The sequence below is a fragment of the Protopterus annectens genome, chromosome 6.part0, assembly GCF_019279795.1.
Source record: "Protopterus annectens isolate FY-2018-M chromosome 6.part0, PAN1.0, whole genome shotgun sequence".
Taxonomy (NCBI): Eukaryota; Metazoa; Chordata; order Ceratodontiformes; family Protopteridae; genus Protopterus; species Protopterus annectens.
Genome location: NC_056737.1, coordinates 1400765548 through 1400790322, shown reverse-complemented (window position 1 = coordinate 1400790322; position 24775 = coordinate 1400765548). Strand labels below are relative to the sequence as shown.

The 24775-nt window shown below is 37.4% G+C and overlaps 1 protein-coding gene across 1 annotated transcript in view; it reads left to right on the top strand.

The window, feature by feature from the left end:
• Positions 1 to 24775, top strand: part of LOC122803983 — a 639968-nt gene that overhangs the window by 397180 nt on the left and 218013 nt on the right. Inside the window, exon 4 of the mRNA XM_044073662.1 lies at positions 12509 to 12587. Coding sequence (XP_043929597.1) covers positions 12509 to 12587 — 79 coding nt within the window. The remainder of the gene's footprint in view (positions 1 to 12508; positions 12588 to 24775) is intronic.

The window sequence follows — 24775 nt, the reverse complement described above, 5'->3', positions numbered from 1 at the left end:
GATAGAACTCCCACATTATCTTACATACTTATAATTAACCACTGCACATAAATTCATATTCAAACCATCAAACTGCCCTGCACCTACTTCTGTACTTAATCAGTACCATACAAATAGACCTCTCCAATCGGAAAACGAACTGCTCCTGAACATAGAAAAAAACAAACCTTTCATCTGGTCAGATGCTCTACTCCTTTATTATTGCAAAACTATGGAACACCCTCCCACCATCAATCAGGACTAACAGCAATGCAGCTCTCTTTAGGAAATTGCTGACAGAACACCTTTCCTGTCTGTGGCAGTGCACATGTGCCATAACTGCACCTTCCAAAATCTGACTCCATCTTCTAATACTACCCTACACCTTTATTAATTACTACTCTGTTGTCACTCTTTCTATCAGAAATCACTTACTTAACTACAGTGGTGGTACTACCTGCTACATTTGCTCACCTATATTTAAGCCTGAGACTTCATAAGTGCTAATTATTCAGACTATGTTGCTCGAACCTAAGCTACTCACATGAGTAACTTAATTATCCTAACTTGTTGTATCCTAATCTGTGATATTCTAATTGTGTAAACCACATTGTTCTTGATTTTATAATCTACTATTATACTCAGATTTTCACCTTGCGCATTCAGTTGTTATTCATATCTCATGGTACTCAGCTGTGACTCTTGCATTGTTTGTGCTGATCATGTCAATCTACTGTTTTGTGTGTATTGTGAGTATTTTACTGTGGAGCATTTCTCCCTGGGCATCCACTGAAAATGGACTTACTATGGCCCAGTGGACCATCCCAGTAAACAAATGCAAACAAATAAACAAACAAATAAATAATAAATAAATGTCATATCCAGCAGGCTAATAAATATGTTACAGTCATACTTCTCAACCTCTAAGCAGAAGAAATGAGGACAATGCGAAAAATAATGGGGAAACCGAAGGCCACAAAATAGGGATGAATTTAAGAATTGCTCTTATAAATTTTGAAAGTTGCTAGAATAACAGGTTTTGTGTTAACATGCATTTTCAGAAGGATATGAAGTCTGAAACACAAATGTATATCACTGTTTAGTGACTCCAGTCCTCAAAGATCTGCCAGAAAACCATGAAGTATATGAGTGTGTTGTTCAAATATAATAGGCAAAAATCTGGACAGTTGAGAGGTGTGGTTACAGTAAGTGTCTCACAGTAGTACTATCAGTCTGTACTTCTGTAGTACAGCTGGCCTAAGCACATTTGGGTGACATGAACCATGGTAGTATGGTTGAAATTAAAATCTTCAGCTTTTGCCATAAGACATGAAATACCATTTAACATCAGGCAGCACTGCTGCAATGCCATGCTCTGTGAGAAAGCTGAAGACAATAAATGGGGACTAGAGACTGGGAGACAGGGTTAGAGATATAGGAAAAGTTTTACTTATGGGCCATTTCTGCACATGCTTGAGCTGTGTTACTGTTATGTCTGTCATTATAATTATTCTGTCAGGATCTGTTCCCAACAGGGAGTAAGCAGATTAATACAGCAGGATAATGGTGTGCTAATAAAGCATGTACCCAACTGTTACACATTACAATAAAAAACACATTCAATAACACGTTCAGATACTTACTGATTCAAATGTTCAAGATGACAGAGAATAGTGGTGGGTTCAAAACATGCAGCCCACAGTTACACACATTATTAATAAGGGAAAACATTACCTAATTGTATGACATACATGTGGATTCAAATCCTTGACAGTATAAAATGAAACTGTAGAGACTAGAGGATGCAGTGGTGGTGCTGCGGTAGCATTGTCGCCTCACAGTAAGACATTGTCCTGTTTGATTCTCAGCTAGAGCGCCTTCTGTGTGGAGACATGCATGACTGGGCGTTCCTTCATTGAAGGTTGTGCATCAGGGCTGGCAACTCGGCACGTAAAAAATCTACTGCCAATCATTTGCAGACCGGAGTTCCGCTGTGGTGATCCCTAACTGGGAAAAAGCCGAAAAGAAACAACAACCATATAGGAAGTCAAATGGTAAGAAACACACAAAACCAACCAGTCCTGGTGTCCAAAGAGCTCTTGAAGATGAAGCAACAAAGGTATCCAAGAAAAAATAACAGGAGCTCAACACCAAAAACTACTTTAATGAGTAAAATAATAAAACACAGCAAAGCTTTTGAGTTACAAGTTTTTCTCAGTGCAATTACAGATCTCATTATCTTCACAGTATTTAAATATTTACACCACCCAGTCACAAATATTTTTAAAGTCACATGGGTTATTAAATAGCTAAATGCAGTTAAAAGAGAACAGTATAGTAAAAGGAACACTCACAAATATAAAAAAGAATTGTGCTAAATATTGTAACTTAAAACCCGAAGAAAGAGAAGCGTTTAGTAAATTGTGCATGAATCAGAATGTGGTTATTAAACAGGCTGATAAGGGGGTTAAGATTGTTGTAATGGACATGAAGTTTTATAACAACAGGATGCATGACTTTTTATCTGATTTAAGTACTTTTAAAAAAGTAGATAGAAAATTTGTTGATCAGATAATGCATCAAGTTAAGAACTTTTTATATGATTTACTCATGGAAAGTATGATTACACCTGAAGTGTATAATTATCTTAATGTCTTGCATCCTATTATTCCATTTATTTATGGATTGCCAAAAATCCATAAAGATTTATTAGTACCACCCATGAGGCCTATAGTCTCAGGAAGTTCCTGAATTACCACACCCTTGTCTAATGATTTTCTTTCTACAATCAGATGTTGGGACATGGAAAATAAAGGCAGAGATATTTTACTTGTTACAATGGATGTTCAGTCCTTATTTATTGTTGATACCTAATGACTTGGGAGTACAGTGTGTTAGAGGGTATTTATGCGAACATAGCACGGTTACAACTTCTAAGATAGAAATGTTACGTTCAATGTTGGAGCTAGTGCTGGAGAATAATATCTTTCTGTTTAATGATGACGTTTATCACCTGGTTTCAAATACTTATGCTAATATTACTTTATCAAGGTGGGAAGGGATTATTGTTTTTAATGATAATGAATTAGCACTGTTAAAGAATCAAGATTTGTCTTTTTTTAAGTGCTTCAGGAAAGATAATTTTTTTGCTGTAGATGGGAGATATTGATGGGTTATATGCATTTGTAGAGCATTTACATCATACAGCTGGGTTTTTGGTATTTGATGTTAAATTGTCCAGAGAAAAAAATATATTTTTAGATATTACAGGAGATTATAATGAAAAAAAAGTTTAATGCTATGATTTATAGGAAAGATATACAATCTTTAAGGTATGTTCACTCATAAAAGTATGCATCCCAGACATATGTATGAAGGAATAGTGAAAAGCCAGTTTCTTAGAGCTAGTAGGCTTAGCACTAGAACTGAAAATTTTATACAGACATTGATTATATGTCTAATGACTTTTGCTCCAGGGGCTATACTATTAAGTTGTTGGAATATATGAAGGATGTAGTGATAAATGAATGGAGTAACTTATGTGCACCATACTTTTCTAGACAATTAATTACACAACAACCTGCTAGTAATAATTTTGAGTGTAATTTAGGGTATATTATGAAATATAATAGACACAGTAATATGATTAAAATATTATACATAAAAAATGGACCATTTTACAATTGAATGAGGATGTTAAAAAAGTTGTAGGCAAAGAGCCTAAGTTTATTCATATGAGAGAAATAAATCTTAAGCAATATTTATGCTATAAGTATTTGAGTAATATAAAAGCTGAAAGACAGTTAGTGAATAAGAATGGACAGTTCCCTGTCACAACTGTATATATTGTATAAATATTAATACTGACCCTTCTTTTAAACATCCCATCACAGTGAAGGAATTTGTCTTTTATGTTTTGAATGTGATTTATCTTGCTAATTGAAGCTCCTGTGAGTGTTTTTACATAGGTAAAACAAATATAAAATTAAAAGAAAGGATAGGGTTGCATCTTTCGGAAAATCGAAGAAAAGTTGAGATGAATGCCCTGAGCAAACACATTTTATCTGTGGGCCTTCATCATAAGTTTAAGTTTAGGGTTTTACAAGTTGTCTACCACAATGCAAGAGGAAGTGACCTACTAAATAAAACAGAGATGAGTGAATGTGATTGGATTAATTATTTTAGAGCTGATAAAATGCCAGGATTGGATAGTACCAATAGTATTAAGCCCATATTGAAAAATAGGCATCAATATGTATATTAATAGTATTTGTTTTTATATTCATTGTAATATTTAATATAATAATAATACTTATTATTTATATATATATATATATATATATATATATATATATATATATATATATATATATATATATATAAAACATATTCTTTATTTATATTTGGATTCTCCTATAGGTTTATTTTTATTTGGTCCTTGGTCTTGTTTTTTCATATATGTGTGTGTGTTCTTTTTACTATGCTGTTTTATTTTCACTGCATTTAGCTATTTAATAACCTGTGTGATTTTAAAAATAGTGTGATTGAATACTGTAAATATTTAAACACTGTGAAGATAATGACGTGTAACTTCAGTGAAAAATAGTTTTGTAACTCGAAAGCTTTGCTATGTTTTATTATTTTACTCATTAAAAGTAGGTATTGAGGTCCTGTTGTTTTTTCTAGGAAATCAAATAGTGTTAAGTTAAAATCATGCATTTTAAGGGCCACTGACATCAAGTTGAAGAAAGGCAGAATGTAGGCATCAACTTTCATTACAGTTATATCAAGAGTAACATTCTGTAGGGTGTATGTAACGTCCAGCTTACAAATAGATATGCATGAGCGACTGTCTTTACTCTGTTTTCCTATAGTGCAGCAGGCTTAAGCATGTTTGTGTGGAAGTAACTGTACTAGTGCAGTCTAAGGCAAAAACTCACCAGGTTTTGCCACAACACGTGAACTGCTATTTAACATTCCTTGCTACTGCTGCTTGTTGCCAGGCATCATGCAAATATTAAGAACAAACAAAAAGAGAGAGAAGGGGAGAGAGAGAGAGATCGATAGACAGAGGGATATTTGTGTTTAAGAGGCCATGTCTGCCCTTCTTCAAGTAGTGTTCCTCCTACGTTTATCATATTTATTCTTTCATGTTCTGTACAATAGAGTGTTCCCAACTGGGAGCAAGCGTATTAACACAGAAGCAGGATAACGATGCGTTAATAAAATATTTATTCAACAGTTGCACACAAAAAGAGTCCTCTGAAAAATATTCAGTAACACTTTGAAATACTTCTGGATTCGTATCTTGGTGGTATGCAAAAAGGATCTTCATACCAGAGCATTATCTCAACACACCAGACTGGAACTCCTACTTCACAAAGGTAGTCAGACAACAGATTCAGGTAAAGTAGAACATGTGCATTAGCCTTTATGACAGTAATGAGATTTGCAAAATCCCATAAGATGTATAACAACATTCAGCAGCCTAATAAATATCACAAAGTATTGTCTTCAGTCTGTACTTCTGTAGTGCGGCATATTTAATCTTGTTTGTGTGAAGCTAACCATACTGTATGGTCTAATGCAAAAACTCAGCAGTTTTTCTATAGGATGTGAAACATCATTCACCCTCACTCAGCGTTGGTGTGCGATGCCAAGCCTCATGTAAACACTGAGTACATAAAGTGAAGGTTTTTGTTATGGGCCATTTCTGGCCATGTGTGTTTTGTCTAATTCCATTTTTGATCAGATTAAATGTGTAAAAAAGGAGTTGATAGTACAGTGGTGTAAGTGGGAAGCAAGCAAAGGGGAGGATACAGGAAAAAGAATGTAGGGATTTCCAGGATGGTGGTGGGAGAGCACCATAGCTATCCACTCCTTCACAGCATATATATAAATATATATATATATATATATATATATATATATATATATATAATTTTACACATAATTTTATGAATTTGGAAAGTCACCACACCAGGGATGGGTGACAACAACAGAATAGTGTTGTATACCAATTGATCAAATCAAGTGTGTCAACGTGACATATTAATGATGTGGAGAGCTATGTACAGGGTATAATTTTTTGTGAGACAGATGCCCATTTTTTATTTTTTGTGGAGAGAGAGGACTGTTTGGAAAATTGGTCAGGAATAAGAGGGTCAGGTAGGTTAGCTAGCAGATGTAGACATGCAGGATATACAAGACAGACTGGGATGATGACAATGATGACAATGACACAAAAGTTTGGGGGACATTAAGACTGGGGATAGAGGACTTCAAAAACACATCTTCATCCAGCTTGAGTACAGTGAGTATCTAGTCCTTACCCTTAGAACTGTCATCTCTGTCTCCTGTGTCATTTTTCTGGGTCAGTGCTGGATGTGGCATCAATTTGGCAATCTGATGTAGAACTCTTTCGACTCTGCAGATTTTGGCACTGAGGCCCTTTTTCATTATGTGCTCCACTAGCCCTGGCAGCTCCTGATGGGTGACAAAATCACTACCTTCTCTAGTGCTGCCCTCCGAGGGTACTGCTGCACCAGCAGCTGGAGCAGCGCTACATGATGCAGGTGGAGCAGGAAGAGCAGGAGTTGTGGAGGCAGAGCTGATAGGTTGCGTCCTAGATATTTTGGGTGTCTGAGGTACCTGTGGTGGTGCCTCCACAGCCACCTGTGGAAACCACAGTGGTTGGTCTAGCTCTACATGCTGATGATCATTTTGTTTTCAGCAGCAATGTATCCCAACAAAAGTTAAAAATAAAAAAAAAGAGAGAGAGAGAGAGGTTTGGGGAGACAAAACAGGAGAATAAGATCAATGGCATATCACATTATTTTATTATTTCAAAACATAGACGAATATGACAGATAAATACATTCACATTTGACATATCCAGATATGATGTGAAGGCATTAATGTGTCATAAAATAAATCAATCCTAGAGCTACTATATAAAACAATGGAAACATTTATATGACTATGCCATATCATATATATGCTTTCCAAGTTAATAATTTCAGTTACCACTTATTTCAGGCACAGTTAGTATGCTTACCCATACCTATGAGACAGAGCCCTTACAGAATGGACAGATTGAGAGTGACACAGTTGATCATGTTAGTGTGACTACTCTAGTTGCTGACCTGGCTGAGTCTCCCCGTACCCATTGGGAGGGCGAAGTACCATACAGGGGAGTTGGTAGAGGTGCTTGGAGGAGGCCTACAGTCCACACTCCTCCTGATTTTTGAATGTTGGTAGGTGCAACTCACTATATATGTAGGGCCATCATGGAGGCACAGGCATATTCCACCAAGGCCTCAAAAGAAATAGTGAAAGTACTAAATGTGGTGTATTTGGATGTGTACGACTGCCTGAACTGTGTTGGTGACTCCTTGGACAGGATGAATGAATGAATGGATCAGGCTGTGTCGGTAATGGAATGTCTGCTGAAGAAGAGTCAGTATCCATGTAGCAGCCAGACAAGCGCTACATCATCAGGTGTTAGCCAATGTGGCTGTTCAAGATCCATCTCCTGTAGTGGCACAACTTTCACTGCCCAGTCAGTGGTTGCGGTCTCCACACCTAGACTTGGTAGAGGGTCTGGTTATGGTCCTGGACATAGTCATGATAACAGCTTGTCCAGCAGGCATCATTCATGATCAGGTAGCACTCTGAATTCTAGCCAGGGCCCTAAAACTAGCAGTGCAACTCCTGGCAGCAGTAGTTCTCATGGTCTGGGGCCACAGTGATGAACTGACTACCATGCATGGCTCACACCTGACTGAGAGACAAGGATGCAGTACTAGCACAGGTGCTTTGTGTCTGCAAGAAAACAATCTCACACACACACACACACACACACACACACACACACACACACATACACACACTAAAGATCATCTTGCCCATACCACCTCACACACACACATTTTGTCTAAATAATTATTATTGAATGATAGCAATTTTGTTGTTATTGACCCTGAAAATTGTATACTTGCTGAAAAACTGGTTTCTTACTCACTCACATGCACTTCTTTGGTGTCTGGCTTGCCCTCCTTTAACTCCCCCCACCCCACCCTGTGTAAGTAATGATAACTGTGCCCTCTCCTTTGCACATTTCTTTGTGACTTTGGGTTGCCTGTGTCTGATGCACAGAGCAGCCAGCTAATGCTTGCTTAGTCAGATATTTGTTTTCAACATGCATATTGCAAGAATGTTTCATTTATTTATTTATTTATTGATATTTGTTTACCAGGAAAGTCTAACTGGGTGACAAGAGCCCATTTTCAGCTGAGGCCAGGGGAGAAAAGCTTCACTTAACAGAGAAAATAAAAAAAAATCAAACATATTACATAAGAAGCAGCTGGAAATTATACATTTCAAAAATAATCAACAATATTGTAAGGCACAGAGATATACTAAAAATATGTTACAAAGAGAAAAATGAGAAAAAGCAAAGTAAAATATATACAGTTCTGGAGAGTGTCCTTTTGGCAATTAATATTTCTTTTTCCTGTTCAGTTGTAAAGTATTAATTATGTATTTGTTGACTGTAATTGTATTACTTATGAACTGTTGTTTGCTCTTGTGCAGTTTATGGCTAACATCGACCTGCTCATTGATGAGTTATCTAAATTGGTCAAATGTCATGTGTGATACAGAGATGTATATTGCATAACTCACTCATGATTTAATGCTAGCATTACTGTAGAACTGAGTCATGTTCCATCTTATTGACAAATAAGTATTTGCAGATGAAAGTAATCATTGACAATTTATTTTACATGTTCAACGCTTACCTTGGATAATACTGCAGCTACAAAATTTGTCCTTGGGGACTGACTCTGTCTGATGCTAAAGGGACAGAACATTATTTATTATTTATTTATTTATTTATTTATTTATTTATTTATTTGCATTTGTTGACCAGGAGAGTCCACTGGGTCAGACCAACCCGTTTTCAGTGGCGGCCTGGGGAGAAAAGCTCCACAAGCAGTTACATTCATAGCGAGAGAGATTACATATTTTGCAAAAATAAGACGAAGATGAAGCCAGAGGCTTTCATGCATAACATTCACTACAAAAGATATAGAGGTTACATATTAGATGGGAAAAATTATCTTATGAAAAAACTATTTTTAAACATTAAATAATCCTGGCTAAGATAGTACATTTTAGATAGGAATATATCTTTTGAAGATTTAATTTGAAGCATTTAAACACTGCTAGCACAGAGGTTATTTATTGACTTAGAAAGTTCCATTTTTTAAAAGCATTTGAAGCAAAAAGCATATGTGTAACATGAGTATATTAGAGAGTAAGCAATCATCACATTTCCTTTATCTCTTTTCCGTTCATCCTCTCCTCATCTTTTTGCTCTGTCACACCCATCTTTGGATCATCTCTCTCTCTTTCTTCTGTACCAATGCATCTTGCTCTTCCTCTCAACCTATTCTTCTGTCCCTTTATCTTAGGCTTAGCCATATTTTCCTATATTCCTCATCCCTCCTCCCTCAGCACATGTCCAAACAACCCATTTCTCCCTTGCTTTGTCTGTCAAACTGTCATAATGGAGCTGACCCTCTAATATGTCCAATCCCCTCTATCCATCCTGTCTAGTCACAAATCTCCCTCCTAATATCATCCCATTCTTAACATCATCCAGCTCTGACTCCTGCTCCTGCCTTCAAACTCTGCACTCTCCCCTTTGACCATTTTGTAGCTCCCACTGTCTCAACACTCTGTAGACCTTCCCTTTCACTCACTCCTTTTGGGCGTCTGTCACAATCTCCCGACAAACTTCCACCCATTCTCTTCACCCTGCTCTCTTCTCTCTTCTCCTCTCTCACCCTCACCCACATCTTCTCTGGTTGATCCCAACCACTTAAACTAACTCCACCTTTACCACCTCTACTCCACTGCATCCTCCTACTCCTTCCCTACCCCCTCCCTCCTCATTTACACACCATTATGTCTTCGCCCTGCTGCCTGTCTTTTCCTCCTCCCTCTGCTTCTGCATATTCCACCCACCTCTCCAGTCTCCTCAACCTGATTCCTACTCTCACTACAGATCAAGTAAGGAATAAGAGTAGAAAATCGAACGTTGTACAGTAGGATAGTGAACTAATTATATATCCTTATAAGAGGGGTATAGGATTTAAGAGTTGGGAGGGTGCTTAGGTAGGAGCATAAGAAGCACATTCCCATTTGGAGGATAGATAAGAGTGCAGGTGGGATTTGAAGTTATGGCTGTTTGGTATACTGCGTAGTGGAGAGGGAGGAGAGTTCCACAGTTTAGCTATGGTGCAGGATAGTAGTAGCTGGCCAGGGGGATGCGAGGGTTTGTGCACTTGTAGGAGGTTTTGGCTTTCGGATCTGAGGGACCGGCTGGGTATGTAGGGTATAAGGGATGGTTAAGTAAAGCCTGAAGACTTTGAATGGCATCAGTTTTAATATTAGTATGTGTTTAGGGTCTTAGTGTTTCAGTTAGGAGGATTGTGTTTACTATCCTTTGCCTCTTAGTCAGATCCGTGACATATTGTAAACACCTATGTCTGTCAGAACCATCTGCAGCTGGTGGTCCTTTCTCAGGCTCCTCATCTGCATCTGTTGGAGCTGATGGCCCTGCTTATGGTCCTGGGAACTGTAGTCCAGGGCCTTGTTGTCCTTGTTGAAGCTGTTTCCTGAGAATTATATTGCACAACATGGCACAGACTGAGAGTATTTTTGCAGAGGTGGCTGGGTTGTACTGCAAGGCACCTGTTGATATGTCTAGCCAATGGAACCTTGATTTGAGCAAACCAAATACACATTCTGTAATATTCCTAGTCTGAGCATGGGCATTGTTGTATTTTATTCCTCAGTGGGGCTATGTGGGTTTCTCATGGGTGTCATAAGCCAAGGTTCTAGTGCACAACCTGCATCCCACACCAGATGCCCTTGTAGAAAGTCACCTTTAGCAAGCCTTGTATACAGATCACAGGTGTGTCATATGTGTGAGCAGTGGAAACTGCCAGGGTCACCTGCACACAGATTATAGATGATTCCTTGGGCATTACAGACAACCCGACAGTTAATGGGGTGGTATCCTCTTCTGTTGATGCATTACCTTCCTTATTCATCAGGAGGGGCTTTTATTTCTACGTGTGCACTCTGTGATCCCCAAAACTTCAGGGAAGTGTGCTATGGCATAAAACCATAGCATGGTTTTGGCTGTCTTCTCTGGGGTGTGCATGTTGTAGCATTGCATTTAGAAATTATGTAAGATTCTAGAACCTGTGATACCCCTAATATATCCCCTGTGGAACTCTAAAAAGTCTCTGTAGCTATTATTTATAATGCTACACATACCTTTGTTTCCACTGGGATAGGCTTGATACAGATTCCCAGGGGTCTCAGGTAAGGGTGGCAAAGGTTACGTATGTCTTCTGTTGTTTTCCTGTCCACCCTGTATCACTCTACAATGTGTGTATTATGCAGTCCACGATATGTCAGAAAGGGTCTGAACACCTTCTCCTTCTTGGCTGAGGTCTTGTAGCAGCAGTTGCAGCACCTTGAATTAAAGCCAATAGCACATACTGATTAATAATAGCAGCAGCAGTAGCCCTTAATAATTTTCTAAGTGTCTTTGTAGCTATATTCAAAAAGTTTCGGATTTTAGGACAGAAATAGAGCACTGAGTGTACACACCTTATTCATTCCTGAATAGCTCTGCCATGTTGTATTGGTTAATTAGGTTGCAATTCAACTACTTATGCTTCCATTAGCATATTGTGCACTTTACCCTTATTTTGGGGGCTGTGCATAAAGTGCACAGTTGTTTAATGAATACTAAATAGAGTGCTATTGTGTGAGTCACAGCTCTAAGTGCAGGTGTTCATGAATCATACATACGGCTGCTAAAGCCAGTATAGCTATGTATTACTGTGGAGCAATGAATTCAGCTTTGTAAAGGACAGCTATAATAAATTAATAAAAAGAGAGAATTATACGAATACCTGAGGTGCACAGATAAGTGAGTATAACTAGCAAAACAGATGAGAACATATGGAAAAAGTTCTGGTAATATCATTCACTGCTATTTAGACTGTAGCTGAGAAACTAGTCATAATATTCAAAAGATATCTACTAAAAGTAAGATTTAAAGGACAAATAAGAAGCAGGCAAGCAGGTGGTTATGGAGAGTTTATTACAGAGGGTAAGTATCAGTACTTGGGTTTATTCTTTTGTAATATTAGACAAACTATGTCCCTTGATCACTTCTGTCACTGCTGCGCCAGATGACAGAAGAGACCAAGCTCTAGTAAGTTCTGATCCTATCATATGCTAATTATATTTTTATTTACATTCTGTCCTTCTTTAACAACGTTGTTTATTTTTGTTATTTTTACTGCTGTTATTTAGTTAACATGCTTAAGAACTGAACATTTTCTTGAAAACTTTTACAAAACAATGCCTTGTTTAGTACACTATAATTGTATTTAACCGATTACAAAGAAAATACAGCTGTATTCCTTTATATTTACAGGGAGTTTGCAACCTGGAGTTGAACAGAAAAAGTTTTCAAACAAACCTTGAAGAAAAACAGGCAATAAATTCCCCAAAAGGTATTAAGTAGCATGGGAATGATTGATTTGTATTAATTATGTGTTGATTACATAATTGCCTATGCATGCTCTTTTTTTATTTTTCATTTCTAGCTTTAATGATTTTTTTAAATAGTGAATTGTCATGAACTGTTGCCTAATATATGGCTTACCTGAGTAGGATGTTGGTGTGATATTTGCAACTCCTTAAAATAGAAGCTGTTGTGAGAAAGACATAGCAAGAACTGTTGAAACTGCATTCAGTCTTCCAAAATACCATATTGTAGTTTATTGTAATTGTTGCCATATTTACATTGGATAGCCCCATAAGTATCCTGTACTTGGCTGTATTAATCTGAATACAATCTAACCCCTTACATGCATACTCACACTGGGAATTAATGAGCAGTATAATATTTGGTAAAACATCACTAAATGAATTAATCTGTTGATGCTTTATCAATATTAACATAAGCCTAATGATGCATCTCTGATGCTGCATATTTTAATTCCCTCATAACAGTTGCACTGTAAGAATGCTTTAACCTAGGTATCCTTTATTAGGGTAGCCTTTATGAGATATATCATGTGATTTGATTCATCCATGAATTTGTTGGCTCACAATGAGTTGTAGCTGCATACTACTGTTTAGTATCACCTTCAGATGCTCAGCTCTGTGATGATGTGGTCAGGTGAAAGTACAACTCTTTGTTGTAGAACTTAGCTGATACTTCTTCATAAGATCTTTCACTTTTTTCTTATTTATGTACTGATATGATGATCTCCATGCATCAGTGAAATAGAGAAATGTTTGTAATGCTCTTATTTACAAGGCTTTCCTGATATTCAACAGTTTTATTTTTCACCTTGATGCAATACTCATGTTATACATTTAAAATGTTTATACAACTTACCGGCACAATAAGAGGAAACTGATAATTTATGATATGAAAACCAATATTCTTGATCCTTCTAAATAATTACCTAATTATCTAGCCAGAGTGAAAATAACATAATAAAAACAATTTTAGATTATTATAATGATTTTTATTTTCACTTTGAGCAACCAGCATTAATAGTCATGCAGTTATTACTACAGCTAAAATGGAACCAAGTACCAGACTGCTACACCATTTGGACAAACTGACAAAATAAAATGAAAAAGTAATTCTAGTCAATGAATAAAGACTTAAACAAGGAAGGAACATTATAAATTCAATAAAGAAGTTCTGCTCTGTTAACCAGGTTAATCCTACTAGGCCAGCAGCCTCTTTTAAGGGGAAGCCCAAGATAGCATTTAAACCGAGTAGGGTATGTTTGGTAGGGCACCAGGGAACTTCCTCTACTAGCAATCGGTACTCGCAGTGTTGTCATAAGTGAGTATGTGCAGACTTCCTGTTCCCAGCATGCAGGTGGCTGGAAAGATTGTGCATAAGATGGAGACTCAGCAGAAGGGAAGGGAGGTGAATGTCATCTCAAAAAAGAAAATGTTGCAGATGAAGAGTTTCAGCAAAAACTGTTCAAACAAACTGAGGAGACATTCAGAGAAGAATGTATAGCTACAACCCCTCAACTAGGAGGATAATTTAATTCAGAAATTAATTAACCAGTGTGAACCAGAGAATTAGGTATTATGGGGGACATCATGGGGGGACATTGTAGGAAAAATAAATGAGATGCATATAGAAACAACACTAGAAGAAAGGCAGTGGAAAAACAAAGAAAATGTATACAGGGACAGTAGCTGCCACAAAAGACAGAATGACAGAGAGGAAAACAAAGAGGGAAGTGTAAAAAGAAAATCTGTAGTAAGAATGCAAAGTAAAAGAGGTCAGATACGAGGTATGGGACAATATCATTTTACCTTTCGGTACGAAAAACACAAGATGTAAGAGTGTTTATTCTGATTAATAATGAGACATTTTGTGACATTACTTTTTGAGATTGTACAAGATATGGATATTTTTCTATGTGAATATGAAAAAAGACAAAATAACAATCCATGGAATGAATATGTGGTAAAAGCATCTTTTCAGGAAACTAAAAAGAAAATCCATTTCAAAAGTTTAAGATAATAGGGTTTTATGGACTGGTGAATGGGATTGCAATGTCATGTTAAAAATGGAAACAGAAAAAAATGTACATATTCTGAGTATTATAAATGCTGATGGTAACTGGGGTGTTGTAAAATATTGGTGACAACCAAAGACAGTTTTTTTTCTGTGGAAAAAAGGTAATTTAGTCATTAATTGTGATAAAAAGAAATAGTATATATGTGGTAAAAAAGGACATGAAGCAAATAAATGTGAACTTGAATGTTATAAATTAAAAAAAATGGGACATTTATGGATGGATTGTAAAGAAAAAGAAAACAAGTTAAGAAATGTGAATCGGAGTAAGGATAAAGAACAAAAGGGGAATGAAGATGAGATAAAAATAGATTGAAGTTTAGAAGAAAAAAGGAAGATACTGACAATAATAATAAAGGAGAGGAATTAGAAATAGAATCAGAAGTTAGTGATGAAGAAGAAATAAGATGGAAGATGGTAACAGGAAAAAAAGAACTCTATTGGTAGAAGAGTAAAAGATAGAAAAAGAAAATTTAAAGCTATTAATATAAAGGAAAAGAAAAGGGACTAGATAACAGATCTTTTTTTAAGAAACTAGTGTACGAATAAGATGATGCATTAAATGAAGAAACAGGGAAATGAATAGCCTAAGGAGTCTTTCAGTGAATGTTAGTAGCATGAAAAGTATTAACAAAAAGGATAGCAATTTTTGAATGGTAAAAAGAGAAATCCGTGGTATCTCTTGAAATCATAGAAAACCCAGTATGCAACCTATACTGGGTCCAAAACGAACCAAGAAGAAACTTTGCAGTGTGGAGAGAATGATGTTCACTTCTTGAATTATGTTATGCACTTAGTTCACTTAATAAAAATCGAACTGTAAAATACATGCTACAAAATAGACAAATAGAAAATAGTAGGTAGTCCACAGTTTAGTTAAAAATGGAATATCCTTTACTGAAACACACAAACAAGTGATCCTAGTTGAGTGTAATGAAAAGCATCAAAGACATTCCTTACATATAATCGGGTTGTTTGGAGCAAGGGAGTGATTACAGAGGGTAGTTCTGTTAAGAGCAATAAAAGCATTAAAATCATTCCTTTAGACAAATCCTCCCTCCCCCTTAACACCATAGTGGAAATGGAGACTGTGCTACCTAAAACTGAAACTGAAAAGCTAGAGACAAATTACAATCTAAGACCAATTTGGTGACAAATGTATTTAAATACAAGTGTAAGGAATTCTGGGAAAGAATAAGAAGTAACAAAAGATCAAAATAATATTTATTCTAAGTGCCTTTGTTCTGGTTTAATCACTTGGGCTCCAAACCAATTATTTTACATTATGAAGATTTCTGGTCCACATTCTTTGTAGTGTCACTATCTAGACATTTCTTTTAACCATTAGAGCATCTAGTTCCTCTCTCAAAAATCCTAGAGAAATTAATTCATAGACAACTTCTCAAATACCTACTTCAAGAAAACCTCTTGACCCCCTCTCAACATGGCTTCGGCCCCATCACAGCACCACAACAGCCCTCCTATCCTTCACCCAGGTTTGTTGCTGAGGCTAGAGACAACAATAAACTGATGTCATGTCTTTTCCTGGACCTTTCTAAGGCATTTGACACTGTCTCACACCCTAAGCTCCTATCTAAACTAACCAATCTCAACCTCTCCTCCTCCACTATTCTCTGGATCTCTAGCTATCTTAACAACAGATTACAATCTGTTAGATATCAAACTTCCTGCTCTCCTTTCTTATCTGTCTAAACAGGAGTCTATCAAGGATCCCTCCTAGGGCATCTACTCTTTAATATATTTGCAAACAATCTACACTCAGCCTGCTGCACATCCTCACTGATCAAATATGCAGACAATTCTACTCTTGTTACCTGCTCTAATAACTTCACTGACCTCCACACCCTCACTCAGAGTTCTTTCAACTCAGTTGAACACTGGTTGATTAACAACCAACTCATCCTTAACCCTAAAAAAAATTGCTTCTTTTTCTTCCTAAATCTATATCCAACTTTAGTGCCTCCTTCTGTATCTCTTCCCTAGACAACACTGTCATTTATGCCAACTCCCATTCCAAACTCCTTGGTATTACAATAGACAACCAACTAAAATTTGATCTCCACATCCAACATTGCATCGAAAAACGAATCAAAAACTTGGTTTACTGTATAGAAACAAAAATATCTATCCACTATCTTTAGGACTGCTCTTGCCCAAGCCTACCAACTCCCCTACCTACTATACTCATCCCCAATATTTACCCACCTCCAAGTCAACCTTATAGCCATACTTGAACAGACTTACAAAGAAATTGCTAGATTTGCCTGTAATCCTCCCTTATAAATCTCATCACTGCCCTTGCTCTTAAACAACTTCATTGGCTTGAATTCTCTTAACTGCTCCAACTATCTCAGCTAAAAATGGTCCATACACTAATTAACAAGCCCTCAGACTGTCCCTCTCTGTCCACTGTTATATCCCTCTATATACCTACAAGTCCTCTTTGTAGCTCAGAATAATTCCTACTCAATGCTTACAAACCAAACAAATCAATAGGCAGATTGCTCTATAAATACTCAATATTCCATAACTGGAACAAACTTTCCGGTAATATATGCTCTAGCAAATATACCTCACTGTTCAAAAATGTACTTAAAAAACACCTTGGTAATTCACCTTCCTGCTCTTGCCGCCACCCTACCTAACTCCTACTCCCTTAATATGTCCTTACCATGTATTCCTTTTCTTAAGAAAATTTAACAGACGATGTACAACCTCTCTCACTCTACTAAACAGTTGCATACTTTAATTTCACTGTCTTTCTCCTCCTAAATAATTAACTTATTGCACCTCTATTACTTCCTATCATTTCCTTATGCTTTACACTCATTTGTGCTTCTCTATTCTAACCTCAATACTAATACTTTTTTCTTGTCCTATCTATTCAACCTTATAACTTTTAAACAGGTATAATTCTGTGTTTTTTATTATGTTAATATGAAAACAATGATTATTCTTTTGACTTTGTGCACATAACTTTTGTGTTCTTTGTTTGTTACTCTATTTTCCCCATTTTATATTTGTTCTTTTGTATATTGCATGTATGTCTTTTATTATATCTTGTTAATATTATGGGTTTCATTAACCTACTGTATTGTTTTGTGGAGCTTTCCTCCTCGCATCTCCACTGAAAATGGGTCTTCGGCCCAATTGGACTAACCCGGTCAACAAAAGACAAATAAATAAATAAATGAGCATTGCTCATCAAGTTCCATGTTTTATTGACTTGTTCAATATTTTAATTTTCCTCACTCCTCTCTAATTGATCATTAGCCATGGATATACACTTCCCATCTCTCTCTATGGCCAGGCTGGTTGAGATGGGTATTCTGGGGCATTGTAGCAATTGCCTCATGTACACTGACAACCTCACTTATTCTTAATAATACAGATGCAATATGTGAGAGGTGCAAATACACTTTAACTCTGGAGGCAAACCTCTCATACAACCAAAACTAATCCTATAGAGCCTACTGCACAGAGTAAAGACCCTACACATAAACCTACTCCTGCTGAGTCACTTACCTTCCTAAAACACTAAGACCTCCTGCACAGTACAGTCAAAGCAAGGGTCCTCAGCCATCACATAAACACACAGTTAAGACACCACCTGCAGCTGCACATAGTAACACTGTATCCAGTACTTCCACTGCTAAGCCCTTAGGACAAGCCAGAACACAGCCAAATTTCCTGGTCATTGGTGATTCTATAGTGAGGCACACTGAAGTCCCCCCTCACAAGACTGAGTAAAGAGAGAGTCACGGTTAGCTGCCTTTCTGGGGCCAGGATCTGTCATTTCACACAGACACTCAGGTCATTGAACCACAGGTACCAGTATGACTCTATCATAGCCCTTATGGGTGTTAATAACCTGAGACATAGCTCCTTTGACTATATGAAGAGAGACAAAATTGAGCTCACTGATTATGTGTCTTGAGCAGGTATGAGTGTAGCACACTGAACATCATACTACCTTCTCCAAGGATGATACCATGCTACCAACAGAAAATGATTGATTCCAACAATTGGCTTAGCTTCTACTATCAATCCAGGGGAGTACAATATTTAATAGCCTGGGAGGACATAGTTGACAAACCATGCTGCTTTGCCAGGGATGGTCTGCACTTATCCCCTCTAGGCTTTTGGATACTGGCAAAGACCTTTTCCACGCCTATAGTGCCTTTTTTAGGCAATGCCAAAATGATAAACTTACCGACTTAACTGAACCCAAGAAGGAATATCTGAAGGTGGTACTGCTCAGTGCTAGAACTCTTAACAAGAAACTCCACTCACTGCAGGACTTCCTCTCCCTGGAGAGTGTAGATATCTGTGTAGTTACAGAGACATGGTTTAAAGTCACTAAGAGTACCCCAGTACATTTCACTGTTTGACTTTGTTAAAGAAAGGCCATGCCTATTAAATCTGGTGGACTTTTTTAAGAGGGTCACCAAAGCATTGGCTGAAGGTAAGACCATGCAGACAGCTTACCTTGACCTGGCCAAGGCTTTTTATACAGTACCCCACTCAGGCATTATAGACAAGCTCACTAATTTAGGTATAAACCCTTTTTATCACTCATTGGATAGTCAACTAGGTTCACTGATAGCACCCAGGAGGTCAAAATAGGTGAGTCCACCTCCAACAAGAGACCAGTCACTAGAGGAGTCCCCCAGGGCTTGGTACTGGGCCCACTCCTTTTTGGCATCTATTTCACTGAAATGGAAGCAAATGCTGAAGGTTTATGGCTGACTAAAGTTTGTAGATGAGTGCAAGCTGGGAGTTATCATTGACTTCTGCAGACACTAGCATTCTTCAAGAAGGTCTACCTCTGACTAACAAATGGTGTCAAAGCCATGGTCTTAAACTCAATACCAAGAAATGCATAAATGTACCTTATGGGAAGTCAGCCATCCTGGCTAATTACCATGTTGTTAATACCTCCCTAAAAGTTGACCCAGTGGTCAGGGATCTCTGTGCACATGTAGACAGTAGCATTATCTTCAAACACCATGTGGCCATAGTGGTTAGGAAATCCTTTTATGTTGTGCAACTTATAAGCAAGGGTATGTCATCTAGGTCATTGTACTCCACCCTTATGAGACCAATCAGAGTGCAATGCTCCCTTTGGTATGTACCTGCTCAGGCATATACAGCAATTAGAGTGACCTCACAGGTTCCTTACAAAAAAAAAAAATACAAGGCGTAACAAACCTACCTTATGCAGAACACCTTAAATCCCTTTCCCTCTGCTCAGTCTCCTATAGATTGCTGAGGGGTGATCTATGCCTGCCTTACAAGGCATCCATGCCATCCACAATCTCCACACTTATGAATCTCCTACATATTCATAAGTCAAAGACTACCAGAATCACAAGGTCTAGGGACCTGAATTTTATCTGTGAATTAATCAGAACATGCTGGAGAGACAGATGTGTCCCAGAGACTGTCCCTCCTATGGAACAGTCTTCCCATCCATGTGAAGCTGAGTTTGTCTATTACTTATTTTAAGCACAACCTATCCAGTGGATGGGGAATAGGAAATTTACACCAGGCTTGACACCCATGTCCCTTATGGACTGTGGCAGCTTATAAATTCCTATTTAGATACAGGACATCGTTATTCTTTCAGGAAAACTTGGCTAGGCTTAGAAAGGCCTCCTGGATTGTTATTCTAATAGTCTATAAATCTGTGAATAGTGAAGAAATAGAGAATTATCAACAAAAGACTTCTTAAGACAGAAGTGGCAAACTTCACGACACCCATGCTGACGGACAATAGAGGTACGACTTCTGAATCCTATACAAATGCACTTTATAAGCACTTACACGAGTGCATGGATCGTGCAATCCCTAACAGAACCAAGATGCTATCCTCCAAAAAACAGAAGCCAGTCTGGTGGTCCCCTTTCATAAACAAACTCTACAACAGAACAAAGAAACTGTTGCAAAAAAGAGTACAATCCCATGATTGGAGGAACTCCGTGGTCAGCCTCAGTAAGAAACTGAGATCCCTCATAAAATCCTCCAAAGTTAGTTACGAAAATAAAACTGCCACTGATTCTAAAGACAACCACAAAGCATTCTATAGCTATGTCAAGAATCTCAATGGCAACACTCAGATCTGCACTGAGTTACAGCACAATGGCACTAAATATACAGAACCAACTGATATTGCCAGCATTCTGGCAGATAGGTTCAGTTCTAACTTTACCCCTCTCTCACCCCCTAAAGGGCCCATCTCTATACTGGAAGAATGCAAAGTTCCTGTAATCACAGCTGCACAGGTAAAAAACACACTCTCCAAAACCAGGAACACAGCATCCATGGGACCTGACAACATCCCAGGCTGTGTTCTACATGAACTACAGAACAAACTGGCACCCCACCTAAGTACCATGTTCAATCATAGCCTCACCTCAGGCTTTGTGCCCACTGAGTGGTGCACAGCAATGGTTATCCCACCCCACAAAGGGGGAGCCACCACGGACCCTGGGAACTACCGCCCCATCAGCCTGACGAGCCTGGTCTGCAAGGCTATAGAATGTATCATCATGGAACTTATAAACAATGACATTGGTAATCTCCAAATTCTGGACCCTACCCAGTTCGGGTTTATAAAAGGCAGATCATGTCTCCTAAATCTGATAGACCTCTTTGAAACGGTCACCAAAGCCGTAGATGAGGGTAAGGTGGTTCACACAGCCAATCTAGATCTTGCCAAGGCTTTTGATACCATCTCCCACTCTGGAATTATTGATAAACTCAATAAACTAGGTATAAATCCCTATGTCACAAGATGGGTTGCCAACTGGCTCACTGACAGAACTCACACTGTGAAAGTAGCAGACTCTAAATCCAACTTCAGATCAGTGACAAGTGGAGTACCACAGGGTTCAGTCCTGGGTCCTCTCCTGTTTGGTATCTACTTCTCTGAAGTACAGGCTAACACAGAAGGTCTTTGGCTAACAAAGTTTGCAGATGACTGCAAACTAGGAGCCATAATCAAAACTCCTAACGATGTGGACATCCTACAAAAGGGCCTCACTGAGACAGATGCCTGGTGTCAAAGCCATGACCTCAAGCTCAATGCCAAAAAGTGCATTGTCATCCCTTTTGGTAAAAACTCTGTACCCATGAACTACCACATAGGCAATAGTCTACTTAACACTGACAGTGTGATAAGAGACTTTGGAACACAGGTGGACAGTAGTCTCTCCTTTGATAATCACACAGTAGTCAGGAAATCCTTCTAAATGGCACACCTCATCACAAAAGGTTTCTCATCCAGGAAAAAAGAGGTCATTGTTCCCCTCTACTCATCACTCATTAGTCCCATTATACAGTACAACACCCCTTTTGGTATGTACCTCACAAGACATCTACAACAACTGGAAAGGCCGCAGAAATACCTCTCAAACAGATGCCCTACACAGACCGTCTCAAAAAACTCCAGCTTTACTCTGTCACATATCACCTACTCAGATGCAATCTCTGCCTAACATACAAATCTATGTCAAACCCAGAGCTGTTGGAAATGCTCCACTTAAAGAAATCCCAATCCCTCTGAGCTACATGCTCTAGGGACCTAAACCTTGTCACCACAATAAACAGAACATGCTAGAGGGATAGATTCCTGTCCCAGAGACCTCCCATACTCTGGAACAAACTACCTATCTATATCAAACAAAGTTCCTCATTAGCACTCTTCAAGAAAAATCTTGATGATTGGATGAGAGATAGGAAATTCACCCCAGGGATCACTTCTGTGGCTCTGCTTGACAGCGGCACAGGAAAAATATTTTCTTGGGTGGCAAAAGCCAGGGTTCCATTTGACTAGGCTTATATAGGGCCAATAACCTAGTACCTACCTATGAACCTATTAACCTATGAAAAGATAAGGATGTAGAAAATAAAGATTGATGAAATGGAAAAATGTAGGAAAATATGGTATAAAAATATAATGAGTAAATATTATTGTACTAATCTCTGGGAAAATATTCCAGAAGTAAATATTAAGGCATTTAAAAAGAAATAAATAGTATAGCCATAATGTTGAATGTCAAGATTTTTTGTGGAGATTGACAATAAAAAATTACCTGTAAAAGCAAATATACCTTACAAAAAGAAAAGTGAATGAATATGTTTGTACTGTGGTGAAGAAAAAGCAACAGAACATGTTTATTTTTAAATGTGATGGAGTTAAAAAACTATGGAACAAATTATGTATAGATTTTTTGAAAACATCCAGAATAATGAGGATATAAATAAGGACATGATTGGATATGGATACGAGAATATAAACAAAAAATCAAAAGTGGATTTTGACAAAAAAGTGTTTTGTGTAGTATTAGTATTACGGAATGAAAGAATTAAAGAAATTATGTTTAATGGAAAATGGATATTGTCATCAATATTAAAGAAAAGATTATGGTTATGGAAAAAGGAGTGAGGGGTCAATATAAAAATATGCATATATATATATATATATATATATATATATATATATATATGAAAGTTTGATGTCTAGAAATATGAAAACTACTTTAAATGATTGTACAAATTTGTGAATATGTATATATTTATGTAAACATGTATATAAATAAAGGACCGCTACACTTTCTGTTTTCCAAAACTTTGTAACAGGTCATAGCATGGTTACAAGTTGGAGCAGAGACTTATGGTGACAAACTCAGAAATGCTTGCAGCAATTGTTGAATCCAGTGGTGTTGAAATTGTTAATATTGTTATGTTAACCAACAGAGGTTTGGGGGATGATACATTAAAAATAGTATTTGATTTGGATGAGCCCTCTAAAGACTCTGCAGTTTCCAGCCAAATAATGAAAAAAAATCAATCAAAAATTGCTAAAAGAAGGAAACCCAGAAGACTTCAGAGGAATAAATGTCATTAAAAAGTAGCATGCTTTGGAAGCCAGATAGCTGGCACAATGATCTGGAAAACAATACTTCTACTGTGTAGCTGGAAAACTTACCTATGTGCAAGCCCTAAAAGTTAATTTTTACAGACGTGAAAATCTTCCACAATGTAAAATTTCCCTGTGAGTCAAATAATGTCTAAAACTGGACAGACTGTATACAAATATGCAGTATGGGATAATGTAGTAGTTCTTTTAGGGATTACTTTGACACATATCAGGGCATTAATACATATTGGCAAAGACAGGTTTTGGGAAATAGACTTTGAAACCACTGCAAATACTGAACACTTTACTAATCGGTGGGAAGGAAATAAAACCTGCTCTCTTTGGGATATTTTATTACTGGCTTCAATATCAGTATTAAAATGAAAAGCATTGTACAATTCAGAAGTGCAACTGCTAACACTGGCATTCTAAAACAATAATTTTGACTTATTGTAAATCTGTTCATAATATAAAAATATACACACTCTTTGGAATGGAGTATGTAAATGTGGGTGACTTTGTGAAATGTGGAGTGGTCCCTGATGCATGTTCCTAGTGTTGTGCATGTACAAGCCAATAAGGCTTCTGTTATTTGGAAAAGCCAGTCAAAACCATTTTCATGTGGGTCTTCTTTACATCGGATACAGCAGTGCAACAAAAGAAAATGCAATGTATGGAGAAACTGATCATAGTGTTTCTGCTTGTGAAAAGCTTGTAGAAAATGTAAATCTTCAGGGCCATTTTGGTTTGATTGTCTACAGGTTGGTGAGACAGAAAAATAGCATATGAGTAATTTGTAAGATCTTGCAAATATTATTAAAAAAAAATCTACTGCTTCTAATATAGACACCAGTCAGTAGGACTCACAAATGTCAAAACATGATACTACTTCCCCTAAGATGTTACTACAACAAATGAGGCTGGTAGTACTACTGGAAAATAGTCACTGTAAGATCAAATTAGGAGCTTTAAAAAACTGTGAAAAAAGGCATAGGATGGTTTATTAGTATGCACTCAATGTTAACAACCGTATTAATAAGTCCAGATGTTTTTCCTTCATAGACTTTTGCTCTAAGTTAGATAGCAACATCTATAAGACATTACAATATCTTCTCAGGATACTTGTAATCAGGTTG